The sequence below is a fragment of the Heloderma suspectum genome, chromosome 5, assembly GCF_057233095.1.
Source record: "Heloderma suspectum isolate Gila_16-S chromosome 5, 16-S_ref, whole genome shotgun sequence".
Lineage (NCBI taxonomy): Eukaryota > Metazoa > Chordata > Lepidosauria > Squamata > Helodermatidae > Heloderma > Heloderma suspectum.
This window is the reverse complement of record NC_139462.1, coordinates 157192538-157208627: the sequence shown is the minus strand read 5'-3', so window position 1 is coordinate 157208627 and position 16090 is coordinate 157192538. Positions and strand designations below refer to the sequence as shown.

The window sequence follows — 16090 nt, the reverse complement described above, 5'->3', positions numbered from 1 at the left end:
GTTCCCAAACTGCTTCGTATTGCACACTCCTCAAGAGGTTCAGGTAACATTTTAAAATCTGGTTTCCTGAGTCCCTTGGGATGCATTTGTCTGTTCTTACGGCTCAAGGGATTATTTGTTTTTGTCTACATTTCCCCCTTCCTAGTATGGTAATAAGGGGCCATGGTGGCTTAGTGGTTAAGATGCTGAATTGCAGACCGGAAGGTCGGCAGGACAGCAGTTCGAGACCCGAGTGCCATGTGACGGAGTGAGCTCCGGTCTTCAGTTCCAGCTCCTGCCAACCTAGCAGTTCGAAAGCAAGAAATTGCAAGTAGATAAATAGGTACCGCTTCGGCGGGAAAGGTAACAGCGTTCCGTGCACCTCGGTGTTCAGTCATACCGGCCACATGACCACGGAAGCGTCTTCGGACAGCGCTGGCTCTTCGGCTTAGAAACGGGGATGAGCGCCGCACCCGAGAGTCGGACACGACTAGTTGGGGACACCTTTACCTTTACCTTTAGTATGGTAATGCTATTTTCTTAAATCTTGTAGACTGTTTTTGAGAGGAATTGTCAATCGGATGACTGTGCCGCAGATCTGAAACTTCAGGGAAAACTATTCCTATCAAGGTGAGTGACACTTTTAAATTCTGATCCTTTTTATTAAAAAAAAAAAGCCCATGGTTTTAATTAATTGTCAGGCACTGAGCTTGGGGCTGGGGGAGGGAAATTTGCACTTCTTTTAAAATTTGGCCAAAGGAGGTCAAAATAAAAATATATAAGTTCAGTATGTGATTCAAGTATTATTCAAAATGGATTAAGTTCTGTTTGTGGAATGAACTAACTCTTGCCAAGTTTCAGTTACTGCCCTTCATAGTTCTTGATGGTAGACTAGCGAAGATACTAGCTAAGATAACTTATCATTATGCCTTCGTCATTGTGGATCAGATGACATTGAGGGCTTTCCCTATTACCTTTCAGTTGTCTTCTAACACAAGTTGGAGAGAGAGAAAAATTCTTGTTGACTTGTTGAGAAATGGAACTAATTGGTCAGTTTGCCAGAAGATAGTAAATATAAAAGGGTGTACTGGAGAAGTTTGCCGATTAATCATTTTGATTTTCTGTTACGTTATATGGTTTGGTCAATAGCAACTTATAAAAACCGAAATTGGAAACTGGTAGTATAGAATTTTATATTTAGGTTGAATCTGGCAGTGTTGGATTTACTAATTTTTAGTTAAGTTTAATTTTTAATTTTTTTTCATTTGCACCCTTTCTTCAAGACAAATGGCATTCAAATGGCTTGCAACCATAAATAAAACTTAATTAAAACAATAATAAAAGAAATGCATTAATATACATTAAAAAATACAACAATAACATGATAAAAACAACACCCAACCCAACAGACCTGCTTTGTTATTTAAAATGTTGTTTACTTTCCATTTTATTTGTAATGTATTCACAATTTTTTCCTGTTTACACGGGCTATAAACAATAAACTGGGATTGAACTGGTATGATGATGATGATGATTTTGTATGAAAGTTGCTTTAACGTGCACACGTGCACAGGGTTAATGTTGGTAGGATTAGTGATTGCAGACCTTCACTAGAGAATCTGATTCTAATAGGCATTAAAAACAGTTACTACTTCTGGGTTGGGGGGGAGGGTCTGTGGCCTCCTATCGATGGTACTCCTATCCCTGCATTCTCATGCTGCAGCCATCTTCCATTTCATTTATGTATGTATAATATTTATATACTGCTTAATATAAGCTCTAAGCAGTTTACATACAAAAATACTAAAACATCTTAAAATGCATATGTAATACAATATAACAATAAGCAGCTACAGCTTACAGCAACAAAAATAAACAAACAGAAACAATAAAATGGAGCAGTGTCACAATGCGTCACAAGCCAGGGAAAGCTTGTGTGAAGAGGTAGGTTTTCAGAAGGCATTTAAAATTCACCACCACATTTTCTGCCTCCTGACCTGTATGGGAAGGCAGAGGGTGGCTACCACTACTGAGAAGGGCCACTTATGTGATGTTATGTGGTGATGTTCAGTTGGTCATGGAACACCCAACAAGGCTTCCCTTGAAAACCTTAAAGGTTGACTGGGTGTATATAGGGGAAGGCGGTCTGCTAGGTTTCCTGGCCCTGAGTTATTTAGAGTTTTGTATGTCAGCAACGAAACCTTGAAAATGGCTCATTTCAACCTAATAGACAGCCATTGCACTTCTTTTAACATGGGTATAATGGGAACATGGCTGGGTGTCCCATTGAGTACCTAGCACTGCGTTCTGCACTAGCTGCAGCTTCCAAACCAGGTGCAAGTGCAGCCCCACATAGAATGCTTTTCAGTGAACTAATCATGAGGTTACCAGTGCATGAACCACAGTGGCTAAGCTATCCCTATTTCCCCCACATCTTGCTGCTTCCAACTTCTTTAATCAATTTCTTTTCTTCCCAATGTGCCCCATTTTGGCTCCCATGCCTTTGTGGCTTTCTCAGACGTCTCCCATTAACCACATTGGAGAAGCAATTCTTGGAATGTCTATTTGGGAGCTCCCCTTTTTCTTTCACATTCAATCTTACACTTTCTGCCTTCAGCCTATTTACATAGTGAAGCCTTGAATTTGTTTTATGTAATGTAACTTGTCCGTCTGGTCTGTGCTTGGTGCACGGAGCCCAACCCTATCAGGGGGAAAAATATCTGCCTGCTGCTAACCACAAATCAAACTTGTGTAGGAATTCTGTATTTGAAAAGAAGAGAACATAAAATGCTATCTTCATTGTGTGGCATTAACTAGGAAGCTATTCACAATGTCTGTGACATTAGGAAAATGATTCTTCCCCCATAACAGTATGTGAACCATGTCCTCTGTGTGTACTGAATCAGCAAATTCTTCTTGATAGTAGAATTGCCTTGCTCCCTGGGGCACCTGGAGAGAAGATTTAAAGTTGTCCTTGACTAGCTTTGACAAGTTAACTGAACAGGAAAGGAAAACAGATAACTATGCAGGCCATGGCAAGGAAGAGGCTACAGTGGAGTTTGGAGGAAGCAGGACAGGCAGGGCTTTGGCGCATGGGCCCAACAGGCAAGGAGTTTGTATCTCCTTGAAGGTCACAGGTCGGAAAGCAAGAGTGGTCAGAAGCAGGTCCTTCAGAACCTTGGACAGGTCCCAGGGCAGAGATCATTTGTTCCGACGAGGGCTAGTTGCTGACTGAGCTGTTATAGAGTCTTTCAGCCTGACTATCTTTCCCAGGCTCCATCCCCTGGCTGGAGAATGGAGATCCTTTATAGCAGGAGTACAGAACCTCAGGTTAGGGGTTATGAGAATTTTTAATGTTTGCCAATCATCCAAAAATGTCATGTTCACAAGCACGAATGCAAGCACGAGCAGTATATTTTTTTCCCAAGAAATATTTGCAAATTACCAAAAATTGCGATCAAAATACCGCATTTTTTCACACTTAGCCAGTGGGAGGAAAGTGTGCACTTTTGAAAAATATGCACAGGAATGCACATTTTTCCGGTTCAAAATGTACACTTTCCCATTTGAATGAGCCAAAAAATAGATCGGAAATGAAAATGGGAGTGAAGCAAAACAAGCTTGTAGGTGCATTTCAGAGAATTTGGCAAGCTCAAAAATGGCTTGTTCTTCCACATCTACCTCAGGCCTGGGGTCAAATCCACCCCTCAGGTCCCAGTCTCACCCTTCAGGGTTTCCCAAACAGCCATCCCCCACCCCCATTCCCCAGCTACCAATCATTTGGTCTTGTGCAGTTCCCCCCCCCCATTTTAAAATGTTGAAATGCTTTTCTTAACACTTTTTTACTGGCAGCAAGAGCTTTAATTTAAAATATGCAGGAATCTTTGACCCTGACCCTTTTGCGTATGGCCCTGCCCAACACTAGAATGCAGCCTGCAGAAATGGAGTTTGGCCCGCAGGCTAAAAGAGAGAGGGTCAACACCTCTCCTTTAAGGGCCAGTCCTCTGGCCTGGCACTCTGTTGTCTCCCATTGCCCCTTGATTGGTGTGCTGTCTATGGTGGTGGTCAGATTTGGCCCTGGAGTCCTTTGAGAGCAAGGATGCTGGTTCCTCAGTGTGGTCTGTCTCAGGGGCTGCAGTCTCTGGTTGACCTGGTTTGGGGAGTTCTGCTTCTGATGGCCCCCGGTTGCTGGACCTGGGCTCAGTTTTAGGGTGGTTCTGTGGCTAGTGCTACTGACTCTACTGGCCCCTCTCCTTCTGAGTCAGTGCCGAAGTCACCACTGGTAGACAATAACTGGGTGGACCTATTTAAAAGTGATCTAGTGACACTGATAACCAAATAGGCTGGATTTTATTTGGCTTGCCTTCCACTGTGGATGAGCAAAGTTGCTAACAGAATGCAGATGGCAGTCATGTTGGGAAATGTTATAATAATAAAAAAGACTCGGGTATGATTATACTGAGGTATAAAAAGCACACATTTGCAAAACTCCAAAGCCAGCTTTTCATTTTTCTTTCCCTGCCACCAATTCTAGTTGTCTTCAGGATAAATCATACCGTTTGCCCCCTTTCCCTCTCTTAAAGCTTTTGAATTGTTTTGAGCGTATCATACTATTTTTGCATTTGTCTTAATGCCATTTCCCTTTTGTTGAACAAACATACTGAGCCATTTTGCAATTGCTCTAGCCATATATAGGCTGCAGTTGCTTGCATTTGGTAACGGGGATGGTAGCAGAATGCCGCTGGCTGCCATCGGGGAAAGAGTTCCGAACGTTGTGATAATACGATCCGATCTTAAAGCAAACACACACACACACACAAGTTACTTGCCTATGTGGCGGTAGGTAAGTGAAAAGGGATCCAGTGGGAAAAAATAACTGCTTGGTTATTAAAAATAAGCAGCCAGAAGAAAAATGGACAGGTGCCACCCTGGAGCAGAATGGGCAGGTGACTCTTAGCAGTGCAGCTGGAGAGGAAATCCTGCCCGACAGACTGTATAAGTGTAATAGCACTCCATGTGGTGCCATGGGGAGCAGAACAGCAGCTTGGCAGGGAGCATTAACAGAAAAAGCAGAGTGGCTGGACTTATCGTATGCCTCCTGCATTCCTTGCGGGGGAGAGGCCGGAATAAGACTGTATGTTGGTTTATGAAGACAGGGGACTGCGTGTGATCTTGGTACGGAAGATGACTTGTTATAAATAATTATTATGGATGGGAGAACTCAAGGGTAGCTTTTCTGCCTCCCATAGATTTCTGCTTCCTACACTTTCCCTGCACTTATCATTAAAACTCAAAGAAGTTATTTGCCAGGATTGTTTCTGAATTCCTATATTTGGCTTGAAGTCCAATTGGCACGAACTATTTAGAAATGCTTTTAAGAATTGATCTGCCAGCTGTCATTCATTCGCACGCCCTCCATTACCATGTCAAACTGTTCTCACTCACTAGAACTATAAATAATTTGCATTACAGAGGAAAAAAAAGCTGAAATGGAATTCTGAAATGGAAATCAGAGGACTTAAGTGTGGTACAGGAATTCCTCCTTAGCTATTCACTAGATGCCATTCTTTTGTTGTTTCTCATAATAGTTATTACTTTGGTGGGTGATGTGTTTGCAAAGTCCAGATTTATAAAGCACCTGGGTATCAATAAAAAGTGAGCAAAGCCCAGTCCTGTATATTTCAGTGTGCTTAGATGTATCTGAAAGGTTTGGATAAGAGAACATAATTTACATTAGAGACACTGCACTGTAATCTGCCAGTTTCTATTTCTAGGACAGATATTGGTGTTTCCAATTCCAATATAATTGGCACAGCCAATTATTCAGAACCTTAGTTATTTCTACCGGTTCTGTCCAATGTACTTTGGGGGCTTGGGGGCGAGGAGCTGACAAGATGCACAAATTCAGCAGTGAGGGGGGAAAACAGAGGCTGAGTGCACATCAGAATGTGCATGTAAGTGTAAATGCACTACCCTCAGTGCATTCCAGAGAGCATTTGACTGCATGTTCCCGCCCACAGCTAGCACAGGCAGTCATAACTACAGTTGGCTGTAACTGGATCAGAATAGAAATGAGTAATGCTTCACTTTTTAATTTTGTTGTTGTTGCTGAAAGCTCTCTCTCTCTCTCTCTCTCTGTGTGTGTGTGTGTGTGTGTGTGTACGCAGTACTGATTTATTTGAAATATTTATAACTTACCTTTCTGCCCAAAAACAGGCCTCAAAGGTAGGTTACAGCCAAAGAAAATTATCATATATTTAGAAATCTTAACAAAACAAATGGAGGGTATAGTTAAAATTGTGTTTACACACAAAATGAAGTGATTGCTGTAAGCTGACCACCTATTTCCATCTCTTGAGGTATAGACCTTTCCAAAAATCACATTTGGAATTCATCACATATGGTAATAATTCACCCTTTTTGATGATGTGGCTCAGAGACAATAAAATGAAGGGGCCCTAAGGAAGATGCCCCAAGTCATAGTGTGTGCATAACTGGCATACTGTCCCCGTGATTTAAGTCTTGTCAAAGAGAAAGTTTAAACTCCTGATGCAGTAAATCCAGCTGATATTGTACAGGTCGAAAATTTGTGATGAAAGCCAGAACACCATAAATGCACAGTTGTGTTTGGCTTTTTGTAATATAAATCTGACCCAGTAGATTTGATTTTAAGCATCTGCATGAGCTTAGTTTACTAACTTTGCCTACAGTCATATTCTGTGAAATCTGAAGTTGGGCTTCTTAGAGGTCACCTGGCGAGTTGACATAGAACTGCTATTTGAGATTTTTTCATCTGTACTTATTCAGTTTTTGGCTAAAAATATCTGGCTTGGGTATATTTTATTCTCGAAATAAATCACTTGCTACTGTGCAACAGATTCTTTATTGCAACCAACAGTAAACTTTATGAGCTTGTATTCCAAGATTGTCATTTGTGCTTGACTGGTGTACAGCCTGAATCTCTCTTTATCATTTCCTTTTCTTGACATGGGCATCACAATGGATTCTGTATTAAACATAACCTTGCACAACCCTAGAACAGAACTTGGGTTATGCGAGGGTTATTTAACCCTCGCATAACCCACATTTGCTGGGTTTGTACAAGACGACAACCCCCAAGCATGGGTTGGACATGCAAAGTGGTGCCCATGGGTGCTTCAGCTTGTTGTGGGTTAAATAACCCACGATGAGCCATGCCCTGTCATGCAAAGCAGGTCATAGAATAGTAGGGTTGGAAGGGGCTCGATCTATGAGATCGAGTCCAACCCACATTGGTCACTGAATAAAGAGGAATAAAAAAGTGACACTTCCCAGAGTTCACCTTTAAAAGAATACCTTAGAATGCAGGAACTGTATAGAAGCAGCCCTTTGGCTTTAGCCTCAACTGCTATTCTTGCCCCCTCCCCCAACTTGGTACATTTGTGAAAGCATGGTGGTGGAGATGAAGGAAGCTGGCAGACAAGATGGATGGTGCTGAACGTTATGAGCCGAGGCAAAGTTTGAAGGATGGTTGGGCTTGACTCATAATGAATAGGGGATTTCTGAATTCGGCTTTCATTTCTACACCCACTTTCCATTTCTTACATTATTCTTCATCCCAATTCCTAAGCAAAATGCCAAGTTTGTTTATAGTCAGATTTCATTGGCATCAGTTGCAGAAAAATTAGATGCTGGAAAATTTGGAAACCTAACTCTGAGAAACCTATTCTCAAGAAGAGCTCAAAGAGAAGTCTGGCAGAGTGCTCAGAAACTGTACTATGAATCAGGAAGTCTTGAGTTTGAGTGATAGATGTGAAGTCCTTTGAACATTCTAAAGCACTATATAAATGTTAAGTGTGATGTCTGTTGCTGTTAAGACTGCCCACTGTATTGCAAATGTCTCCTTAAGTGTACTAAAGCTATCATTCCTCTCAACACCAATCCCTTTTTGAAAAATCAGTTAGAAAACCTGCACAAGTAACTGACATCATGGAATCATGAAACTGTAGAATGCCCAAAGGGGAACTGAAAACATGATTGATCATTATGACTCTGTAACTGGCTCAGATTTATAGTGACAGGAACTTTTGGATCCGCGTTGTTAGAACTGGGTATAATTCTGAGTGTTTTTAAAGAAAATCACAATTATGAGCAAAGAGAATCCAAATTCTATGCTACCCACAGCTGAATTCTGTGACCCACATTAATTATGTGAATGTGTAGGGGTTTCTCTCTATTTTCAGCTATTCTGTTCTGCTTCCTTGTCAATGACGAGGGAAGAACATTCAGACATTTAACCCCCTTGGTCCAAGACCTCTGGAAATTTTATTCAGCAGATTCTCTGGCTTCTTAAACTTCATCAGGCATTGCCTAGGGATGTAGGAGAATTTTGTTTCAGTTCATTGAACATCAGAACTTGCCTTGTTCACTCCCCCGAACCTAAGCACATTTTCAGGGCAAAGCTTGCATATTCCTGAGCCTGTGATCATGTCTGCAAAGTGCATTCATTAGAAAAATCTGCACTTTAAAAATGTGCATTTTGAAAAGAAAAAAACCCTTACACATTTTTACCCTTTGGGAGTAAAGTACTCATTTGGCTGCGCTTTAAAAAATGCACACTTTTCCCATTTGAACATCAACAGCATCAAGCATTCGGGAACAAGCATCGAAGTGGAGCTCGGAGAACCAAGACAAGCTCAAACCAGGGGTGGCCCTAGATTAGCTGCCAGCAACTGGCGCCCTATGCCCCCACCCCCAAACTTCATGGGCAGATCTAGACTGAGGTTTTTTAGTAAGCTGGGAAACATTTTTCCCCTATTTTCCTTTGAATGAAGTGGTACCCTGCCCCCCCTTTCACAACTTGGGAAGCAAAAATATTACAATTTTTACTAAAATACACCCAAAATGTTTTTTCCCCTCTAAGTGCTGTATCAGCACAGAGGGTCTGATAAAAACAACAAAGGACATGAACACAGCCCTGGAAGAAGGGTCCCGGTTGCATCGTCGGGGCAAAATGGTCAACAAGGTGCCCGCAGCCCCTAGGCGTAGCTCTCCGAGAACAAAGGAAGTGGCTTCTCGGGGGGGGGGGGCTTCTCACTTCCTGCCTCCAATTGGGAGCAGAGCAGGAGGATATCCTGTGTCATTTGAGGGAGGACCGGGTCCCAAAGGTGGACGGGCAGAGGGCCTGACTTAGCCCCCTATTCCCTGCCGGTCCCTCGCACACCTCCATAGCCTTGATCATATTCCCTCTGTATGCACACAGAAACTTGAAATAATAACATCTTCATTATTTTATTTGTATTTTTATTTATTTGTATTTTCCCCCTCGAATTTGGTGCCCCACTTGACGCCCTAGGCAACCACCTTGTTTGCCTATATGGATGGGCCATTCCTGGCTCAAACTTTGATGATTCTCCCACCCCTAGCATTACCTATGTGTGGTCTGTTGTATCTTTGCTGCCTAGAAATCTATGGTCTAGAAACGTGCAGGTTTCAAAATGAAACATGAGAATTGAATGAAGCTTCTGCAGAATCACAGCATGCATTGTGCTTTCTGTTTTTGAACTGTAACAAAGAACAGTTGCTCAGATCTGCATTATGTTCATGTCGTAAGTTCCTGTGATCTCAAAATGCAACGTATGAAGTATACAGCAGAAGATAGTAACCTGAAGCTAGTTCATTCTATTGATTCTGCTAACGGAGGTCCTGAAATGTAATTTGATATTGGACGTTACAAGGAACGCTAGAATAGAACTCATGGAATGGATCTTACAAGAGTTGGGGGGTTTTGCACTAGCAGCTTACCCATGCATTGTATTTGTTTATTTTAATATGTATTTGAACTTCATCTCCCTTGCAACATCTGCTTAACAAACAGCTAGGATCAATGTGGCCATTCAGTGAACTGCCACAAAAATGACTAGAAACGATGTGAACCAAAACCACAGAAAACCCCACCAGGAAATCCTGCTGTGTGGAAAGCAAATGTGTTTGATTTGAATTGGTGTAAGCCTTCTTGATTTCTTTTCTTTGGGTAATGAATCTGCCAGACCAAAGAAGACTTGGAGAAGTGAGATGGGGTGGGGTGGGGGAACTCTTTGAAATATACAGCTGCATATAAATGTTCTTAATTAGCATGGAGACAAACCACAGTGGTTTTCTGGATTTTTAATTGCCACGTTATTGACAGAAACAATACGTCTTGTTTTAGGGTAGCAAAAGAAGCACACAAAGGAATGTGTCTGCAGGCCAGTTTGCATGAGTAGAGGGGATTTTTATTTATTTATTTATTTATTTATTTATTATTAAATGTATTAATCGCCCATCTGGCTGGTCACCCAGCCACTCTGGGCGATGTACAACATACCATAAAACAATTTATTGTTTTTATTTTAAAACAATAAAATTCTACCATAAATTTTTTTTTAAAATACCCTAACCCACCCCAAATGCCTGCCTGAACAACCACGTTTTTAATGCATGACGGAAGCTCATTAAAGAGGGGGCATGACGGAGTTCCCTAGGGAGGGAGTTCCACAGAGTGGGGGCCACCACAGAAAAGGCCCTCTCCCTCGTCCCCACCAGTCTAGCTGTCCTGGCTGATGGGACAGAGAGAAGGCCATCCGAGGCTGATCTTGTTAAGCGGCCTGTCTGGTGTTGCTGGAGGCGCTCCTTAAGATAGGCTGGGCCAGAACCATATAGGGTTTTAAAGGTCAAAACCAACACCTTGAATTTGGCCCGGAAAACAACTGGTAACCAGTGCAACTCCTTCAGCACTGGAGTGATGTGATCTCGCTGGCGGCTGCCTTTAATCAGGCGAGCCGCCGCGTTCTGTACCAGCTGCAGCTTCCGAACCGTCTTCAAGGGTAACCCCACGTAGAGCGCATTACAGTAGTCATTACAGGGATTTATTTATTTAACAGATTCCATACTTTAGTTGAAATAATTGGTTATTGTCAGCTTATAGGGTGGCCGACAATAACCAATACCAATTACAGGTTATTAAAACACCCAAACAATCACATAATAATATAAAATATATAACTGTGTAAAATAGCAGCAGCATATAAAATCATTATAAAATGAACTCTAAGATCCTCCAAAAGCTGACAGCAATAAAAACGTTGTTAAGGTTTTCCTAAAAACAAATTGTCAGGGTGGAAACTGAGCCCAGAGAGCCTCAGAGCAGTTTGGATTCTGATGAGGAACAGCAATCTGTGGGAGAGGGGCCAGCACATCTCTCACAGGCTCAGCACCTGGCAGAGATTCCTCCTGCCAGCCTTCCTAAGATAGATAGTGACCCTGGCAGTGAGGGAGTGTGGGAGGGGGGCTTGCTAGACGCTCAACGCAGACGCAGGGAGCGACAAGCGATGGAGGGCGTGGAAAGGAGGCGTAGCACGCAAGCAACGGCCGCCTCCCATGGACCCAAGGAAAAAGGGAGGATCTCTCCCTAGCCCATAAGTTCAGGGTCTTCAAGTGACTCTCCTTCAAACGGGGATCAACTGACTACTCCACGCATAGGCCACTCTGCTGTTCCATGCTTTAGTCGCTGGTGATTAGCATCTGAAAGAGTCATTAGGTTGTAAAAGGATTAAAGCTTTGAAAAGAAATCCTTTCGTCTGTGTCTTTGAGTTGGCTATTGGAATCTACTGCGAGAGGCCGCCAAGGCACTCCTGACACAAATAGAGAAGAGGCCATACGTATCTCCCTGGGAAGGGAATTCCAAAGTGACACAGTCACCACGGAAAAGACTGTGTTCCCGGTAGTTATGAAGTGATAGACCTGCTTCCATTCACAACCAGTGTATTCATTTGCTAAGGCAGTTCTGTCCAAGACAGCTGATCTATGATAGGTGTTTCACGCAACCAACACAATCAAGTGTTTGGCCGACTTTCTATTGAATTGCTGGGAAAGTTTTCATTGAAGTTAACAACAAATACCCCCATTGATATGAATGAAGCCAGATGACATCCTAAACACAATTTAGGATGTCATCTGGTCTTGTGAATCAGTCCTAGGCAGAATCTGCCAGAGCCCATTGGGTTTTAGAACTCTTTCTTATAGTTGACTAGAAGTAGTAAATTTGTCCCATTTCTTAAGGTAGAATTGTTGAGCTGAACCAGGGAACTAAGTTTATCAACATTGCTCCTTGAAAGTGCCACTCCCACATTTTTGTGGGGCCTCCAGCAACATCGGGGACGCCGCTCAATGAGATCGGCCTCAGAATGCCTTCTGTCTGTCCTATTAGCCAGGACAGCTAGGCTGGTGAGGACTGGGGAGAGGGACTTTTCTCTGGTGGCCCCCACTTTGTCGAATTCCCTCCCTAGTGACCTCCACCATGCCCCTTCTTTGATGAGCTTCCACTGGGCTTTGAAAACTTGGCTGTTCAGGTGGGCATTTGGGGTGGGTTAGGGTTTTTTAGAGCAATGTTGTTTTGTTTAGTTGATTATGTTGTATTTTGTGTTGTGATTTGTATTGTATGCCACCTAGAGTGTTCGGGTAGCTGGCCAGATGGGCAGCTAATAAATCTAATAAAAATAAATAAATAAATAAACTAGATTAGGCTTCAAAGTGAAGACAGTATGGCTTCATTTGCTCTCACTGTTATCATGGAGCCCAACCTGGTTTGCCCTGTCTGAAATGTCGTTGTATTCAATATGTGTTCCCTGGGATCACATAGTGAAGGAAGAGGAAGAAGGCAGTTGGGGAAACAATGGCTGAAAGCAGGCACAGCAATAAATAATCCAACACAAAAAGGTAGAACAGAGTGTTTTCAAGGTGCTTTTCACTTGCCCCCTCTGCCCCCAAAAGCATGTTTTAAAAAATCTTGAAAATGTTAGAAGGTAATTTTTTGTCCTGCTCTAATCCATATCTCATCAGAAAGCTTTCATGTGAAAAGGGGAAATGGTGATGCTGAGTAAATAGGTAAAGGTCTACACTATCTGTGTTTCCTGTCCTGCCTATATTTTTAGAGGTTAAGTAGCTGCATACAATGTGATATTTTGAGTCCTTGTGTCAGGGGATACAATGAGCTTCCTTACTGTTAATTCCAGTTCTCCATGGCATAAGAAGGTATTTCTCTCCACCACCGCTTGTGGGGAGAAGGTATTGAATAGGCTTAAGTTTTCATTTTACATATCAGAGAAAGACATGGGATTCATACGGCTGTCTCACTGCCCTGTCCTTTCTGCCTTCTTTCTATGAATTTCTTCACTTTGGTTAGAGTTAATATTTGACTTGGCATTTTTGTTCTTCCTTCTTTGGCCTGGGAGAGCAGAGAGCTTCCTCTCCTATGAAGTCATTTTTTTTTTTATAATTTGGCCCTTCCTGTTCCAAGGGAAAGTGCTCTCTCAAAGCATCTAGAATGCAGTCTGTATGTCATGATGATGTGATGGCCACCAATTTGGATGGCTTTAAAAGGGGGTTAGACAAATTCATGGAGGAGAAGGCTATCAGTGGCCCCTAGTCCTGATGGCTATACAGTATCCAGTAGCAGAGGCAGTGAACCTTTGTGCACCAGTTGCTGGGGGACGTGGGCAGGAGGGTGTTGTCGTGCTCGTGTCCTGCTTGTGGGTTCCTAGTCTGCAGCTGGTTGGCTGCTGTGTGAACAGAATGCTGTACTAGATGGACCCTTGGTCTGATCCAGCAGGGCTCTTCTTGTGTTCTTATGGAGAATAGGAATTCACAGTCCAATATTTCCCTTTTAATGCCAATATATTTAAAATATTTGCAGACATAAAAGGGGAACCTGTCATTTTAAACTGTCATAGGGCATCTAGCTAGAGATATACACATATACAGGAAAAGCATACTTATCTTCAGTGGTCTGCCAAAGGAAGTGAGGTGGATGGCTACTAAGAAGAGGGCCTTTTCTGTTGTGGCACCACAGTTACAGAATGAGCTTCCTGGAAAGGCTTGCCTTGCATCTATGTTGTGCTCTTTTCGGCGCCACATGAACGCCTTATTTTCCCAGGCATTTTAGTGTTCAGTTTCTGTTGCTTTAAATCTTTTACTGCATTTTAAATCCTTGCACTGCTCCTAGGTTTTGTTTTGGGTTTTATTTTTATTTTATACTGCAGTTTTTAACTATTGTATTTTATCATGTTGTATTGTATGTTTTTAATTGTTGTGAACTGCCCAGAGAGCTTCAGCTATTGGGCAGTATAGAAATAAAGAAATAAACAAACAAATATCTGTAGCATTCAAAACAATCAGATAATATTGGGGGACAAACTACATGGTATATGTAATGCGCAGCTCCCTTTCTGTTTTTACTCAAAAGTAAGTGTGTGTCCCCCTCCCATCCAGATTGGAACTGAAGACATGGAGAGGGAGGTTTAATCCTTCTCTCCCCAGCCATGACCTTCCATCCCCTGCATGGCAGCTAGCAATAGGAAAAAAAAAAAAAAGCCTCCACCAATGGGGGCATTTTTACTATAGGTAACTTCTAATACCAATTGGCTCCCTTCACGCTGTGTTCCTGATCCAGATTGGTGGCCCCTGCATTTACTCTTGAGTACAACAAAAACCAAAGGAATTTGCATGCTATGTATTTAACTTTGCGTGTAGTTTGACCCTAGGTCTTTGGCAAAGTTGAAGTGCTGATGACAGTTACACAGTAGGGTGCAACAAGTGTTTCTTGTTACTTTGATTTCTTGAGTACATGACTTTGGATGGTGCTGATTTACTATGATATATAGGGGCATGTGCATCGCTGCAGTCATCTGCTTAAATTTTGGCTTGGGTAACCCAAAGTATTTGTGGACAACAAATTTCCTTCCCTTTCTCTTCTATTACATAACTACATTTTGTAAGCAAAGATTTTATAATGGTCTAAGCACCATTTTAAAGAGCTTAAGGACCAATATAATATAAGCCCCATTGGAATGCTTTGACAATCAAGTTCTTAAGAGTGCATTTGCGAAACCTCTTCTAAGCAGAGATAACACAGATAATTCTCACGGAATGCCCAGGGCAATCCAGACGTTTTTTTAAAAAGGTCTGACTAGGAGCACATTAATCAGCCCTCCCTTTAATGGGAAATACACTGCCCACATAAATGCTAAGCTCTTAGCGAAACAAAAATGGGATATGATATTTTTTCCTCAGATTACTGTTTTGCTTGCTCACTCACTTCCTTAAGCATGGCTGGTGTGTCCCAATGTAGCACAGCTCAGGCTGTTCCTTGAACAATGTAGTTTAACCGGCACATTCCAATGATGGCAACCCAGCCTGTTTAATGAAGTGCAGACGCTGAAGAAGGATGGTATCACGCTGCCAATGCAGTTCATACATCACGGCAGGAAATCCATACCCAATGACATCACGCCCTGAAGCAACAAACAGGGGTCGAGAATTCCCTTGCCAATAGACAGATCCTTTTTTCTTAATCCATTTCTTACTGAAAGTGTACCTGATTCATTCCAGATGTTCTGAGATTTAATGACTCAGGAAACTGCTCTCTTTAAAGGAAGGCCTAGGCTCGGTCTCCTGTTGCTGTTTTGATAAGGATTTTGAAATCTTCTGTCAGCCTCAGACCAATGAGGTTTTCAATAAAGGTACCACAAAGCTATGAATTTGATGTCAGTTCTTTCAAATAAGACATTAGTTCATGCTTTCTGAAGAAGCAGGTCTTTTTCTGCTCAGTGGTGGAATGCATGCTATACTTTGGCTACTGAACTATTCCCCTAATCTTGATCTGTTTCACTTGGTGAGGTAGCTGACAGCTGCAGAACAGAGATCCACAGTACTTATTCATTGTTACCTTGGTGAAAAATTGTACCAGTGCCTCTTTATATAAGAATATGAATGAATATTTTCAGTGTTAACATGTTATTTGAATGCTTAAAAATGTTACGCCTTCTACAGAATTAACTTCTTTTGGTCAAACAAAATGAGAGATCTTTAAAAAGCCATTTTAGGTGGGCCTCTTCAGGGTACTGAAGGGATGGGCTGAAATTTCTCAGGAAATACTGTTCTGGTAAATTTTGGATTCCCCCCCCCCTTTTCAAGCTTCTCCTTGAGAATTTCCCCTCCCCCACCCCCAGGAATGTTTGGTGTACTCTCTCCTACCCCAAATTTCACCACCTACAAATAGAGTGGAGCATTTCAAGTGCAATTGTGAATTTTGTTT

General features: G+C 42.1%; 1 protein-coding gene across 9 annotated transcripts in view; it reads left to right on the top strand.

Annotated features, from left to right (window-relative positions):
* ITGA9 (integrin subunit alpha 9) overlaps nucleotides 1-16090 on the top strand; it is a 331280-nt gene that overhangs the window by 197663 nt on the left and 117527 nt on the right. For all 9 annotated transcript variants that reach the window (XR_014792283.1, XR_014792284.1, XM_084857953.1 and 6 more), the window contains one exon: nucleotides 533-609. Coding sequence is in view for 7 of the 9 variants with exons in the window: in XM_084857953.1 (XP_084714079.1) it covers nucleotides 533-609 (77 nt within the window). In the remaining 2 variants the exon portion in view is untranslated. The remainder of the gene's footprint in view (nucleotides 1-532; nucleotides 610-16090) is intronic.